Source organism: Notolepis coatsorum, assembly GCF_963971535.1.
Source record: "Notolepis coatsorum genome assembly, chromosome: 10".
In the NCBI taxonomy this organism is placed as follows: Eukaryota; Metazoa; Chordata; class Actinopteri; order Aulopiformes; family Paralepididae; genus Notolepis; species Notolepis coatsorum.
This window is the reverse complement of record NC_140174.1, coordinates 134,708,910-134,723,065: the sequence shown is the minus strand read 5'-3', so window position 1 is coordinate 134,723,065 and position 14,156 is coordinate 134,708,910. Positions and strand designations below refer to the sequence as shown.

Genomic DNA, 14,156 nt, shown 5'->3' with positions numbered 1-14,156 from the left:
TCACTGGTAGGCGTACTTCTGTAAACACAAAGCCAGCAATTTCCTGTATCATAATGTAAGATGTTTAACGAACCAAACTGCTTGGAAATCATGTGCAACTTAAGTTATGTTGAAAAGAAAGAGCAATTCTGCCTCTCCCACTGATGTAAAATTGCTGGGTAAACTTTGTAATAGTAGGTCTCACTCACAGCCAGCTAATGAATACAACCACATCCACAAAGATTGTCATTTAGACAAAAGATTAGGTTGTCATGAAATCGTTATTGGTCTCAGGAAAACCTAGCCTATATAATCATTTAAAATCTCGATTGTGGTCTCAGCCTTGATAACTTGCGCAATTAGCTGTGACACACAACTATGCTGCACGATTAAGTAGTTTTTCGAAAAGAAAAGCTGCAATTTCAACATGTCCAAGCATCCTGAGTCATAGCCACGTTAATAACGTTTGTAATAAACCAAACCGTTTGTAAATCCGTCAAGATTTCAACGAGTTGAGAGTATTTTTGTTTGTGCAGATCACTCACCTTACACGTACCAGAATAGTTGACTGTGACAAGATGGCCACCGGTGAACTACGCTGGAAACTCCGCCTTTGGAAATATATATGTTAAAATATACAAAGAGTTATGCTAAAACCAAGAACTTTATGTATATAAATCATGAATAAAATATAAATATACAGAAAGAAACTACAAATACACAACATATATCGCTCCACATGATACTCGGTCACCCAGATGATGTTTTCAAGTTCAGTCAAATATTACAGGCTAACAGTTAGCTACAGAAACCAAACTAGCTACTTCTTACCACATGTCACTATCAAATGTATCATCAAAAATTAAATATAGATTTGCAGATAAAACGTATTATTCAGTTTTGGGGCGGTCGTCCCACAAGACATCCAAAAGTGGCAGTTAAAAAAGAGATTTATTTGCAAATATGAGAGAGACTTACTAACCTGCCAGTTGTTTCTCTGGGTCCCTCACATGTGACTGGCTGAAGCAACATCTGTCCTTGAGGTGGTGTCAAAAAAGTCCCACAATTGTGTTTTCTTGATGGTCGCCCGAGATGATATTTCATAAAATTTACATATTCGGACAACATTTGTTTGTATATTATGATGGGAATATATGTGCAAATGCTTCATCATTTTGTCAATGAATGCAAAACATGTTATGCCAATTATGCCAAATAGGGCAAGGGATTCTTTTAGTCGATTTAAAGTGATTTTAAGCCGGTTGTCCGAATAGAAGTCAATGCTGGACGGTCGCCCCACATGGAGTTTTGACACTTCAGAAAATTACCAATAACTAAAATGTTTGGAGGAGTTAGAGTGGGTATGTTATGGGGAAGGTATTAGAGATATTTGTTATCTTTTTATGAATTTCTATGTTTTTTGAAGGTAAAAAATGCAGTTGGACAGAAAAAATAGGCGTCACGTCATTGAATGGGCTATGTCACCACTCTGCCCCTAGTGGAGGCTCAAGTGAATTGCACGTTGCGTAAGACCAGTTGGCTTCACATCCATGACACTGTGTCCTTGTTATTTGTGTGTTTGTGAATGTGTGTTAACACGATGGCATCGCATCTGTCTCATCCGTAGCTCCCCCCTGTCCTTCCAAGACATCACTGATTTGAAAATGAGCTGCATGGCCGACTACGGTGCTCCGGTCTTCCCCTTCCTTGCTGTGGGAGGCTATGACAGTGAGTGGCACCACTATCACCACCAGTACCACCACCACTGTGTACACTGTGTATAATTCCGTCGAAGCACAGGCAGAGAGACAAGTCGCTTTCCTGCTAATGGTTTATTTGAAGGCTTCTGTTTCTCCTAATTCACTGTGAAAATGAAATGGAAAACATAAGCCATGTTAGCTTAAAAGAACATGCCAACATTTTGGGAAATTAGCTTATCGTCTTCTTCTTGTCTCTCTCTGGAGAAGACGGTAAGCTAATTTCCCAAAATGTTGGCGTGTTCCTTTAACATAAAACAATAGCAGGCACAGCATGTGGAATAACACTTTAAAATACAGACAAACAGAACAAGTACCTTGTTGGCTGCATGATACGAAAAAGGGAATAATCTTCCGTCTTCAGCGGTTTCCTTATAACCGTCACATCAATTAAAGTCTGTTGACCAGCACCCTTCACCGGAGCATAATGATGTCCATGTGTGCTGCTTGCTTGCAGGTGTCACTTTTGAGTCTTAAACGCGCGAGAGAGCAGCACAACGGGGCTTATACATAACTTTGAGCCGAGACTTCAAAATAAAAGTACTATTTTATAATTACTCATGCGATCCGGATATGGCGTGAATCACAAAAAAAATATCCTAACCCACAAAAATGGCACAATCATACTCCCTTATTCAATAACAATGCACTCTTAATTGGAAAACGACCTATAAGATTCCCTATATGGGAAGAGCAAGGCATACACTCATTAGGGGATGTTTTTAACAAACAGGGTTTTTGTAGTGATAAAGAAATACGCAAAAAATTTAATCTCACCAAGTCCACATGGCTTTTTTACAAACAGTTACAGCTATGTTTGAAGTCTCACGGTGTGATTAGACAGACCAATTGAACACCACAGAGACCACAAATTCTTCTACGAAAGAGAGACATCGAGAGGTTTTGTTTCAGAATTTTATCATCAATTACTAACGTCCTCGTATGAAACCCTCCAACTAGACTCTGTCTGGAGGAGGGATATACCAGACCTGGAAAATGACTTTGATTGGCAAGGAGCCTGGGCAAATGTCCGACTTACATCAAGGAACCCGGATCATCAACAAATCAATCTTAACTATATTCACAGGACATACTTGACTCCTATAAGACTGTGCCGAATGGGGCTTAAACAAGACTCCAAATGCTCCCAATGTACAAATGGGGACGAAGGGACATTTATGCACATGTATTGGGACTGCTCACCAGTTAAGGCATTCTGGAAAGATGTGACCCAACAAATATCAAAACTCGTATCTTGGAATATACCTGTACACCCCTCGGTATTACTATTGAATGATGTTTTTGAGTTTGCAGTGAATCCACAGCTAAAGAGATTGGTTTTATCGGGTATCACAGTAGCTAAAAAGCTGATCGCATCACGCTGGTTTCAACCGGAAAAAATGTGCCGTAAAGTTTGGTTTCTTACATATCTCGATGTAATTTATCAAGAAATATCTACAGCAAGAATTCTGGGTCTCAATGAATCCAAAATGTCAATGTGGTTAGAAGTGGTGGAGAGAATAAAAGCTAACATATAATGGTAGTGTCTGGTTAGGTGCGAGGGATAGTGGAGGTACTTCTCAAGGTGGGGTCCGGGAGGGGGGGGTTCGAGCTGAGTGTGTAGGTTTTTTAGATAACAGGTATTAGGGGTATATCTTATATAAGACAATTAACTAAAATGTGAGCTCATTGGATGTGCCCTGACAATTAATGCTTGTATATCTTATCGTGTGTTGTCATGTTTGTTTATGTGTTTGTTTAAAAAATTATAAAAAAATAAAATACAAAATAAAAGTACTATTACTTGTAATAAATTAAATAATGTATTTAATGAGAAATGCAACTTAAATACATTCTCAATTATGACATTAGGCTTTGAAAAACTATGTAAACCATATAATGGCAACAGTTAGACTGTGCTCACCTTTGACACTCTGTGCTCTCTCCCTCTCAGATGAGGACTACACCAGCGCCGAAGCCCTCATCCTGACCTTCTCCCTCAACAACTACGCCCGCGACAACGTCAAGTTCAAAGTGGCCCTGGAGTGGGAGAGACTGTTCCTGGATATCGTCCAAGAGTACCAGAGAAACCCAGAGACCAACTTCACCTTTGCATACATGGCCGAGGTAATTTAGCTTGTTTCGTCTGTCCCAGAATTCATCATATACAATGGCAATGATAATAATAATAATAATAATAATATATTTGATTTGTAGGGCGCTTTATGATTGTGGAGCAAATCTCAAAGCGCTACAGTGTAAAATAACATAAATGCTAACAAGAGAGTAAAAAAATTATATAAAATAAGCAAGACTAAAACTAGTAAGGAGTAAAAAGAACACTAAAACTAGTAAAAGAGTAAAAAACATAAAATAAGAAGGGCTAAAACTGGTAAAAGAACATAAAAAGTGTGGAGCTAAAACTAGATAAAAATCAACAAAAGGCTATATTAAAAATAAGAGTTTTGAGGCCCTTTTTAAAAGCATCCACAGTCTGTGGTGATCTCACATGGTCAGGGAGAGCATTCCACAGACTGGGAGCAGATGAGCAGAAGGCCCGATCTCCCATGGTGCAGAGTTTGGTCCTTGGGTGCTGGAGGAGGTTTGCCTGGCCAGAGTGGAGATGTCGAGGAGTGAGGGCTGATGAGTTCTTTAAGGTAGATGGGGGAGAGAGAGAGAGAGAGAGTTAAAGGAACATGCCAACATTTTGGGAATTTAGCTTTCTACTGAACGCACAGAGAGGAAACTGGTATCTATCTTCTTGTCTCTCTCTGGAGAAGACGATAAGCTAATTTCCCAAAATGTTGGCGTGTTCCTTTAAGTTCAGTGGATTTCTGGATAGTTTGACGTTGAACCAAGTGTTGAAGCAATAACCTCCTATTTATATTTAATCAATTGCTCATAATTCTATAATTAACTCAACCACCTTTCCTTCTCTTTTTCATCTTGTCCTATCCCCCTCTCTCTCTCTCTCTCTCTCTCTCTCTCTCTCTCTCTCTCTCTATATGGGTAACGCATGTATTCCCGGTAACCTGCCCCATTTCTAAGCCATATAACCCAGGACGTTATACGAACAACATTAAAATCTTTTCTCATGTCAAGAATGATTGTTATAGATGCCAAATAATTCACCTTTAAAAAAAAACATCATGTAAAGAGGGATGGCGGACCTCTAAAGTTGACCTAAGTTACCAGGAATACCAATTCACTATCTCCTCCAATTTAAGAGAGAATTAAAATGTTTTTGTTGTTTTGTAGGGATATCATCATCATGTAACATAATACCATAGTTCTCCCCGAGTTATCTCAAGAGAATTCAAATTTAGCTGAATCTGAAGGAAAAATCCGGGTATGGGATATGAGTCAACATAGTTCATGGCCTTCAATTGATAACAAACATAAAAGGCTTAATTTTCATGGCAGATGCATGATATGTTTTGGGCATGATCTTGGCACCCCAATGAACAACCAAAATGAGTTTAGTCTTTTGTGGCCAATTATTTTAGGAGATAATTACGTTTCACATATTGATCCCAGGTTACCGCGAATACCTATCCTCACAATTACAGATAAACACTTAAATCTCCTATTTTACTAAAGATTGGTGAAATTTTATTTTTTGAAATCATAACAGCAATAATAAGGGTTAGGTGTAAACCAGAATTACTAGAATGTGTTGTGTTTTGTCTGTTAAAATGAGCAAAAACAAGGAAAGGGTATTCCCAGTAACTTAACAAACAAGTGCAAAAAATACAGTTCTAGAACAAGTATTTGAATTTTTTCTATATTCAAGAAAGTGGAAAGGAACCCAACATTTTCAATTGTCTGCACACAGTCGTTGTTTTGTTATTCCAATATGGCATTTGAACAGAATTTTGGAAAAAACAGGTATTCCTGGTCACCTGAGTTAGGGTTCACCACCATGCCCCTAGTCAGTCTACACCACCATGCCCCTAGTCAGTCTACACCACCACCATGCCCCTAGTCAGTCTACACCACCATGCCCCTAGTCAGTCTACACCACCACCATGCCCCTAGTCAGTCTACACCACCACCATGCCCCTAGTCAGTCTACACCACCACCATGCCCCTAGTCAGTCTACACCAACCTGCCCCTAGTCAGTCTACACCAACCTGCCCCTAGTCAGTCTACACCAACCTTCCCCTAGTCAGTCTACACCACCATGCCCCTAGTCAGTCTACACCAACCTGCCCCTAGTCAGTCTACACCAACCTGCCCCTAGTCAGTCTACACCACCACCATGCCCCTAGTCAGTCTACACCAACCTGCCCCTAGTCAGTCTACACCACCATGCCCCTAGTCAGCCTACACCAACCTGCCCCTAGTCAGTCTACACCAATCTGCCCCTAGTCAGTCTACACCACCACCATGCCCCTAGTCAGTCTACATGACCACCATGCCCCTAGTCAGTCTACACCACCATGCCCCTAGTCAGTCTACACCACCACCATGCCCCTAGTCAGTCTACACCACCACCATGCCCCTAGTCAGTCTACACCACCATGCCCCTAGTCAGTCTACACCACCACCATGCCCCTAGTCAGTCTACACCACCATGCCCCTAGTCAGTCTACACCACCATGCCCCTAGTCAGTCTACATGACCACCATGCCCCTAGTCAGTCTACATGACCACCATGCCCCTAGTCAGTCTACACCACCACCATGCCCCTAGTCAGTCTACACCACCACCATGCCCCTAGTCAGTCTACACCACCATGCCCCTAGTCAGTCTACACCACCATGCCCCTAGTCAGTCTACACCACCACCATGCCCCTAGTCAGTCTACACCACCATGCCCCTAGTCAGTCTACACCACCACCATGCCCCTAGTCAGTCTACACCACCATGCCCCTAGTCAGTCTACACCACCATGCCCCTAGTCAGTCTACACCACCATGCCCCTAGTCAGTCTACACCACCATGCTCCTAGTCAGTCTACACCACCACCATGCCCCTAGTCAGTCTACACCAACCTGCCCCTAGTCAGTCTACACCACCATGCCCCTAGTCAGTCTACACCACCACCATGCCCCTAGTCAGTCTACACCACCATTCCCCTAGTCAGTCTACACCACCACCATGCCCCTAGTCAGTCTACACCACCATGCCCCTAGTCAGTCTACACCACCATGCCCCTAGTCAGTCTACACCACCATGCCCCTAGTCAGTCTACACCACCATGCCCCTAGTCAGTCTACACCACCATTCCCCTAGTCAGTCTACACCACCACCATGCCCCTAGTCAGTCTACACCACCACCATGCCCCTAGTCAGTCTACACCACCACCATGCCCCTAGTCAGTCTACACCACCAACCTGCCCCTAGTCAGTCTACACCACCACCATGCCCCTAGTCAGTCTACACCAACCTGCCCCTAGTCAGTCTACACCACCACCATGCCCCTAGTCAGTCTACACCACCACCATGCCCCTAGTCAGTCTACACCACCACCATGCCCCTAGTCAGTCTACACCACCACCATGCCCCTAGTCAGTCTACACCACCACCATGCCCCTAGTCAGTCTACACCACCACCATGCCCCTAGTCAGTCTACACCACCACCATGCCCCTAGTCAGTCTACACCACCATTCCCCTAGTCAGTCTACACCACCACCATGCCCCTAGTCAGTCTACACCACCATGCCCCTAGTCAGTCTACACCACCATTCCCCTAGTCAGTCTACACCACCACCATGCCCCTAGTCAGTCTACACCACCACCATGCCCCTAGTCAGTCTACACCACCATGCCCCTAGTCAGTCTACACCAACCTGCCCCTAGTCAGTCTACACCACCACCATGCCCCTAGTCAGTCTACACCACCACCATGCCCCTAGTCAGTCTACACCACCACCATGCCCCTAGTCAGTCTACACCACCATGCCCCTAGTCAGTCTACACCACCATGCCCCTAGTCAGTCTACACCACCATGCCCCTAGTCAGTCTACACCACCATGCCCCTAGTCAGTCTATACCAACCTGCCCCTAGTCAGTCTACACCACCATGCCCCTAGTCAGTCTAAACCAACCATACCCCTAGTCAGTCTACACCACCATACCCCTAGTCAGTCTACACCACCATGCCACCATACCTATCAGGTTACGGGAATACCTATTTAGGTAACCAAGAATACCTAGGCATGGTATTCCTGGTACCTCAAGGTATTCTCGGTTACCCATAGGTTATGGGAATACCTTTCTCCAGTTACCGGGAATGCTTTACAGATACCTCTCTCTCTCTCTCTCTCTCTCTCTCTCTCTCTCTCTCTCTCTCTCTCTCTCTCTCTCTCTCTCTCTCTCTCTCTCTCTCTCTCTCTTTCTCTGTCCACAGAGGTCTCTGGAAGATGAAATCAACAGGACGACAGCAGAGGACATCCCCATCTTCATGATTAGCTATGCTGTTATCTTCGTTTACATTGCGGTGGCACTGGGGGAGTACTCCTCTTGGAAACGCGTATTGGTAAGATGGCAACAAGCCAGAGAATAGTGCCGTGCTACATTCATTCATTACTATTTTCTACTTGATCATATTCACTAGTAAAGATGTCGGAACGTGACTTTGATAGGTACAGTACAGTATGTACCCACAGTAGGAGAAGATAGCACATGAATCACTGATTCGTGTAATCAGTGAGATAGTACTTCATATATGTGTCCCTGCCCAGCGATTGTGCCCACATGTCTCCATATATAAGATAAGAGGAAGTACTATAGAATGAGGATACTACAAGATAGATCATTAATGGTACAAATATATACTAGTCAGTATGTCTGTGTAACGGAGGTACCGCAGTATATCCACAGTCACGTGGTACAAGTAGTTCAGTGGCTGTGGATGGTAAGCGGTACTGCAAGTAAACTCACTCCCCAGAGGCATCCAAACTGAGCGCTTAGGGGGGATATCCTTTCTTGGCGCAGCGGTTTGTGATGTCGGCCCCGGTGCGGGAGACCGGGGTTCAACTCCCATTCAGGGCGATCCCTTAACAGAGGTCGAATAGGAATTTGAAACACAACGCAGAGCAATACGAGACGGGTTACATCTGCTCTTGTATCTAAGGCTCAAATGAAATGGCTTCTAACACAACAACCCAATGCGATACAAGACAACACAATATAATACAAAGAAACACAATGCAAAGCAACACAATGCAATGCAACGCAACACATTAAGTCATTTGGTGCCATCTTATGATTTCATGAGTGGATAACCTATTTTCAGCAGGGCTCCAGTGCAAATGGAGCCCCTAGTGGGTAATTTCAGTGTGTGTTTTGAAGCTGCTTCGTCCCTGACCAGTTGAAGCTGCTTCATCCCTGACCAGTTGAAGCTGCTTGGTCCCTGACCAGTTGAAGCTGCTTCATCCCTGACCAGTTGAAGCTGTCTTCCAGGTGGACTCTAAGTTCCTGGTGGGTCTGGGTGGAATCCTGGTAGTTGGCTGTTCTGTTCTGGCCTCCATGGGCTTCTATGCCTGGATCGGCATCCCTTCCTCCCTGGTCATCCTCCAGGTGGTTCCCTTCCTGGTGCTGGCTGTAGGAGCAGATAACATCTTCATCTTTGTTCTGGAGTACCAGGTGTGTGTGTGTGTGTGTGTGTGTGTGTGTGTGTGGTAACTCAAACATAGGGCTTCATATAGAGAGAATTAATGAAATGCTGTGTATAATATGTTATCAATTTGTAAGATACTTGTGTGTTATCTCCGTGAGAGCTGGTGTCACAGTGCCTCTCCCTTCCAGAGAGACGTGAGGAGGCACGGTGAGAACAGAGAGGAGCACATCGGACGGGTCCTCGGCAAAGTAGCTCCCAGCATGCTCCTGTGCAGTGTCTCTGAGTCCGTCTGCTTCTTCCTGGGTAAGATGTCAGAGGTCGTTTAGCATAGAAAGAAATGCGGATAGACCATTGAAGATGCGCCAAACAATAGCTAACTTTAATACAACAGAACTCTACGAGAACTGAATACAGTCGATGGAAGACACAATGTTCTATACGCCCTCACGTCTTTCCATCCACTCAAATCAATTGTGTACCCATGCCTGTACATTCATCCATCTGTATGAAGGGGCCAGGGCCTCACTATGCTGTGGGTTCATCTCTAACCTCTATGTCTCTCTGCTGTCTGTCCTCCAGGGGGTCTGTCCACCATGCCAGCGGTCAGGTCCTTTGCTCTGTACGCCGCTTTGGCCGTGCTCATGGATTTCGTGCTCCAGATGACTGCTTTCGTGGCCCTGCTGTCCCTGGATGCCCGGAGACAAGACGACGACCGCTGCGAGCTGGCCTGCTGCGTTACCGTGTCGACCAAGCGCCCCAAGAAGCCCAGCGAGGGCATCCTGATGCCCCTCATGAGGAAATACTACGCCCCTGCCCTCCTCCACCCAGTCTCCAGGATCGTAGTGGTAACACTGCAGCTTCTCTTACAGAAATGATAACATTGCATGTTCAGGATGGCTTACATAGGGTTCACAGCCGATCTGCCATTGATTAAGTTCAGGTGCACATTGAGATGTTACTCAAATATAAAGTCATAGAAAAATATCAACTTCATTCAAATATCGAAATAATTATAATATCCACTTATAATCATACCTCTACCCCCTCTATGTTGATACAATTTGTTGAAAATATTTTCATATTATACCATTTTACCTCTTTATGTGACTTCATCTGACATGTCCAAGCAATTGACAATTAGGTCACGGATTGGAGAAACAGGTCAACAAGATGATCTTGCTAATATCAATAATAACTTAGGTTTGTCGTGATATTCAATCTGTAGAATAACCTCATATTCTATCCCCCATGTGCTCTCTCGCTCTCTCCCTCTCTCTCTCCTCTCTCTCTCTCTCTCTCTCTCTCTCTCTCTCTCTCTCTCGCTCTCTCGCTCTCTCTCTCTCTCTCTCTCTGTCTCTGTCTCTGTCTCTGTCTCTCTCTATCTCTAGATGGTGGTGTTCATGTTCATGTTCTGCAGTTCCATCTTCCTGATGTTCCATGTGACAGTGGGTCTGGACCAGGAGCTCGCTATGCCTCAGGTGAGTCGCCACTGCTGTATGAATCAATAGCTCAAGCAAATACAGTATCTAGACAGTAGGGCTGCGCGATTAATCGTAAAAAAAAATCTCATGTTGACTTATTTGCTTCGGAACAATCCCAGTTGCGATATCAATCACACTTACCCGATACGATGTAAAGCAAAAAACGCTATTAATTCAACATTCAATATATTTTCTTACTTTTGTGTTGACTTGTCGCCAGATTCCTGTTTTTGGGTTTCAGATGAGAGGTAGGCGCTGGACAACACAACGGTTCCATAGCCTGAAGTCATACAGTCCAAAGTTTATAAAAATCCCACAGATTTTTTTTTGTAATGTGTGTACCGGTAGAAACAGCGTGATTATCCAAAATGGCCGTCCACTTCATAACATTCTGACACTAGAGTCGGGACAAAGGTCAGAACAGAAAGTGGTCATTTGATGGAACGCTTGTCAAATGACTCCCTGAGCTGACTGACGAGAGCAAAGTGCATGCGCATCCCGCGCATGGGCGTAAAAGAGGAAAATACTCGAGTTATTTTGTATGTTACAAGAGACTTTTAAGTTTAAGTCAAGCACTTTCATATATGTTATGAAGTTTAAGTCAAGCACTTTGATATATGTTATGTTGTTGTCTGTTTAAGAAGGAGTGCAATAAATGTTTTTATTGAAAAAATAAGAATCATGTGAGAGAATCATGATCTCAATTCTTAGGGAGAAGAATCTTGATTCATATTTTACAAGAATCGTGCAGCCCTAGTAGACATTACACCTAAAATAACGCTTCTTCATCGTCTTCCTGAAATGAACGTGCCTGGCTGTGTTGTCCCCTGAGGACATGCACCTTAAAGACACTGTGCTAAGACTACATTCTTTCACTGCAGGGCTCCTACATGTTGGATTACTTTGCATATCTGTACAAGTATTTCGAGGTGGGCGTCCCGACCTATTTTGTGACGACAAAGGGCTTCGACTTTACTACCGGGAGTGGCATGAACGCTACCTGCTCTAGTGCAGGCTGTGATACCTTCTCCCTCACGCAGAAGATCCAGTATGCCACCGAATATCCCGAACTGTGAGTTGGTATATATAATTATTTCCTGGGGGGTGAAGGCATTCTTACATTTTTTAATCAAATGTGTTTATTTTAAACTTTCACAAAACAAAAACACATCATCAACAATATCAACAACAACACACCAACAATAATAATAATAATGATAAAACTATAAGAAATAATTATGTGTTATATATAAATCCCAGACTAATAATACTAAATAAATATAAAATAACAAGTAAAAAGTAAGAATTTAAATAACAAGTCAAAATAATAAACAAACAACACAAAATACATTAGATACTAGACAGACAGACATACATTACCCCCCCCCCCCCTCCCTAGACCGCCGGACTCCCCAGGACCAACACTCCACGCCTATTCCACCATTACATGGAGTTCTTGATAGCGATGCTCGATATTGGCTTTTTTACCGATACCGATATACCGATATTGTCCAACTCTTAATTTCCGATACCGATATCAACCGATACCGATATATGCAGGGTTTCCCCCCCCCCAAAAATGTAATAATTTCAGGTAATTAACATTACATATCTCTTGTTGTGGAATTAACACAACATTATGCATACTTTGACAATAAATAAAATAATAATTTGTTCTTACTTGCTTGCCTGGGTAAATAAAGGTTAAATAAATGTAAAAAAAAATTTTTAAAACCGATACCGATATTTTCCGATATCACATTTTTGGGCCAATATCGGACATCCCTAGTTCTTGACCAACTTGGCCACAGCAGTCCGCAACTCTATGCCCGCTTGTCCAACCCCAACCATCCGAACAGTAGAAATCTCCAGATATATAACATCCATGAATGTCAAGGACCAATTGATTACCTTGAGATTCTCAGGCTCTTTCCATCTCATGGCAACAAGCTTTTTAGCTGCTGTGATACCTGCCAGGATGATCCTTTTCTGTTGTATGGTTGTTGGTAATAAAGATACATCTTTTAACAGTAATGTTGTTGCCGTGAGTGGAATCGGAATATTACAGATACCTGATGTTTAGCTGTTATAGCTTTCCAAAAACGGGCCACTGGTGGGCATTCCCAGACCATATGCATATACGTACCACCACCAGAGAACATAGCGTGCATCGGGAGTCGGCCATCAGTCCCATAGCAAACCGTTTCCTAGGTGTGAGATATGTCCTATGAATATAATTGAAATTAATTTGTTGGTGATTAGGGTTGCAAGAGGCTAATGTATGGCGACTGTCCAAACAAACTGTAGTCACCGAGAGACTAAATCGGAGAAATAATTATACCTGCCAGACGCGCTGCTTGTCATAAAACCACTGCTCCAGGATACTGCGTTTGGTTCGTTTATTTTTTTTTTCACTTTTTCTCCCATTTCTATTTTTCTCCCATCCCAATTTCGTATCATCCAATTCTACCCTCCCCTGTCTCGAACGCTGTTAGGCCATGCCTCCCACAAGCCGGCTGTAATGTGGACGAAGCCATACATTGCACGAGTCCCCTCCGATACTCGAGGTAGCAGCCGTCGCATCTTTTCACCTGCACAGCGCAATCTTTCAGCATCAGGGGTCTGCGTTTGGAGGGCACGCCGCCCCCGTCGCTTCCTGATTCTACTGCGCAGGCGCACCAACCGACCTGTAGGAGTCGCTGTCCACAACGTCCGATCCCCACCCATCAGCTTCCCACCCCCTAATACTGCCAAATGTATTAGTATGAACGACCAGCCAAGCTGATAGCAATGCGGAGAGCTGGGCTCGAACCCAGCGTCTCCTGCATTGGTGGTGAGCGCCTTGCCCACTGCACCACCTAGCCGCCCACGTTTGGTTAGTTTATTGAAGTTAAAAACAGTTCATATACTAGTATCAAAATAAAGTGAATCACGGCTTGATTTATCTATTGTGTAGCGTGCAGTCAGCAAAATATGACTTCCCCGTTCACCCCCTCATCATTTCCATACCTGAAACCCGCCGGTGAACAGCTGACTTTTACTCCTACTACGACACCACGTGACTCCTTTGTGAATGGCGTAACCATAACAACCCAACAGCTAATATAACATTTGTCCAAACGTCGTCCCAGTCAAACTCAGGGTCAAACCTGTCCCCTCGTCAGACTGTATCTAATGTTAGTTTTTTGTATGTGGATTTGATTAAACGTATATAGACATCTGAGACAAATCCTCTTGTGGATGTCCTGTCACCGATAAGGCCGACAAAAGGGTGTGGGTACACCGTGGGCCCTGAGCGCCGACCTTAGTTGTAGGTAAAGGAAGAATGATTCGCCAGGTATGTCATACAACTCTTTTAGGTCCTGAA

The 14,156-nt window shown here is 43.7% G+C and overlaps 1 protein-coding gene across 1 annotated transcript in view; it reads left to right on the top strand.

Annotated features, from left to right (window-relative positions):
- npc1l1 (NPC1-like 1) overlaps positions 1-14,156 on the top strand; it is a gene marked incomplete at its 5' end in the record, with an annotated part of 51,432 nt that overhangs the window by 14,130 nt on the left and 23,146 nt on the right. The window contains 8 exons of the mRNA XM_084323192.1: positions 1,607-1,707; positions 3,691-3,863; positions 8,097-8,225; positions 9,152-9,334; positions 9,497-9,611; positions 9,888-10,153; positions 10,697-10,786; positions 11,671-11,861. Of these exons, the coding sequence (XP_084179318.1) occupies positions 1,607-1,707; positions 3,691-3,863; positions 8,097-8,225; positions 9,152-9,334; positions 9,497-9,611; positions 9,888-10,153; positions 10,697-10,786; positions 11,671-11,861 (1,248 nt within the window). The remainder of the gene's footprint in view (positions 1-1,606; positions 1,708-3,690; positions 3,864-8,096; positions 8,226-9,151; positions 9,335-9,496; positions 9,612-9,887; positions 10,154-10,696; positions 10,787-11,670; positions 11,862-14,156) is intronic.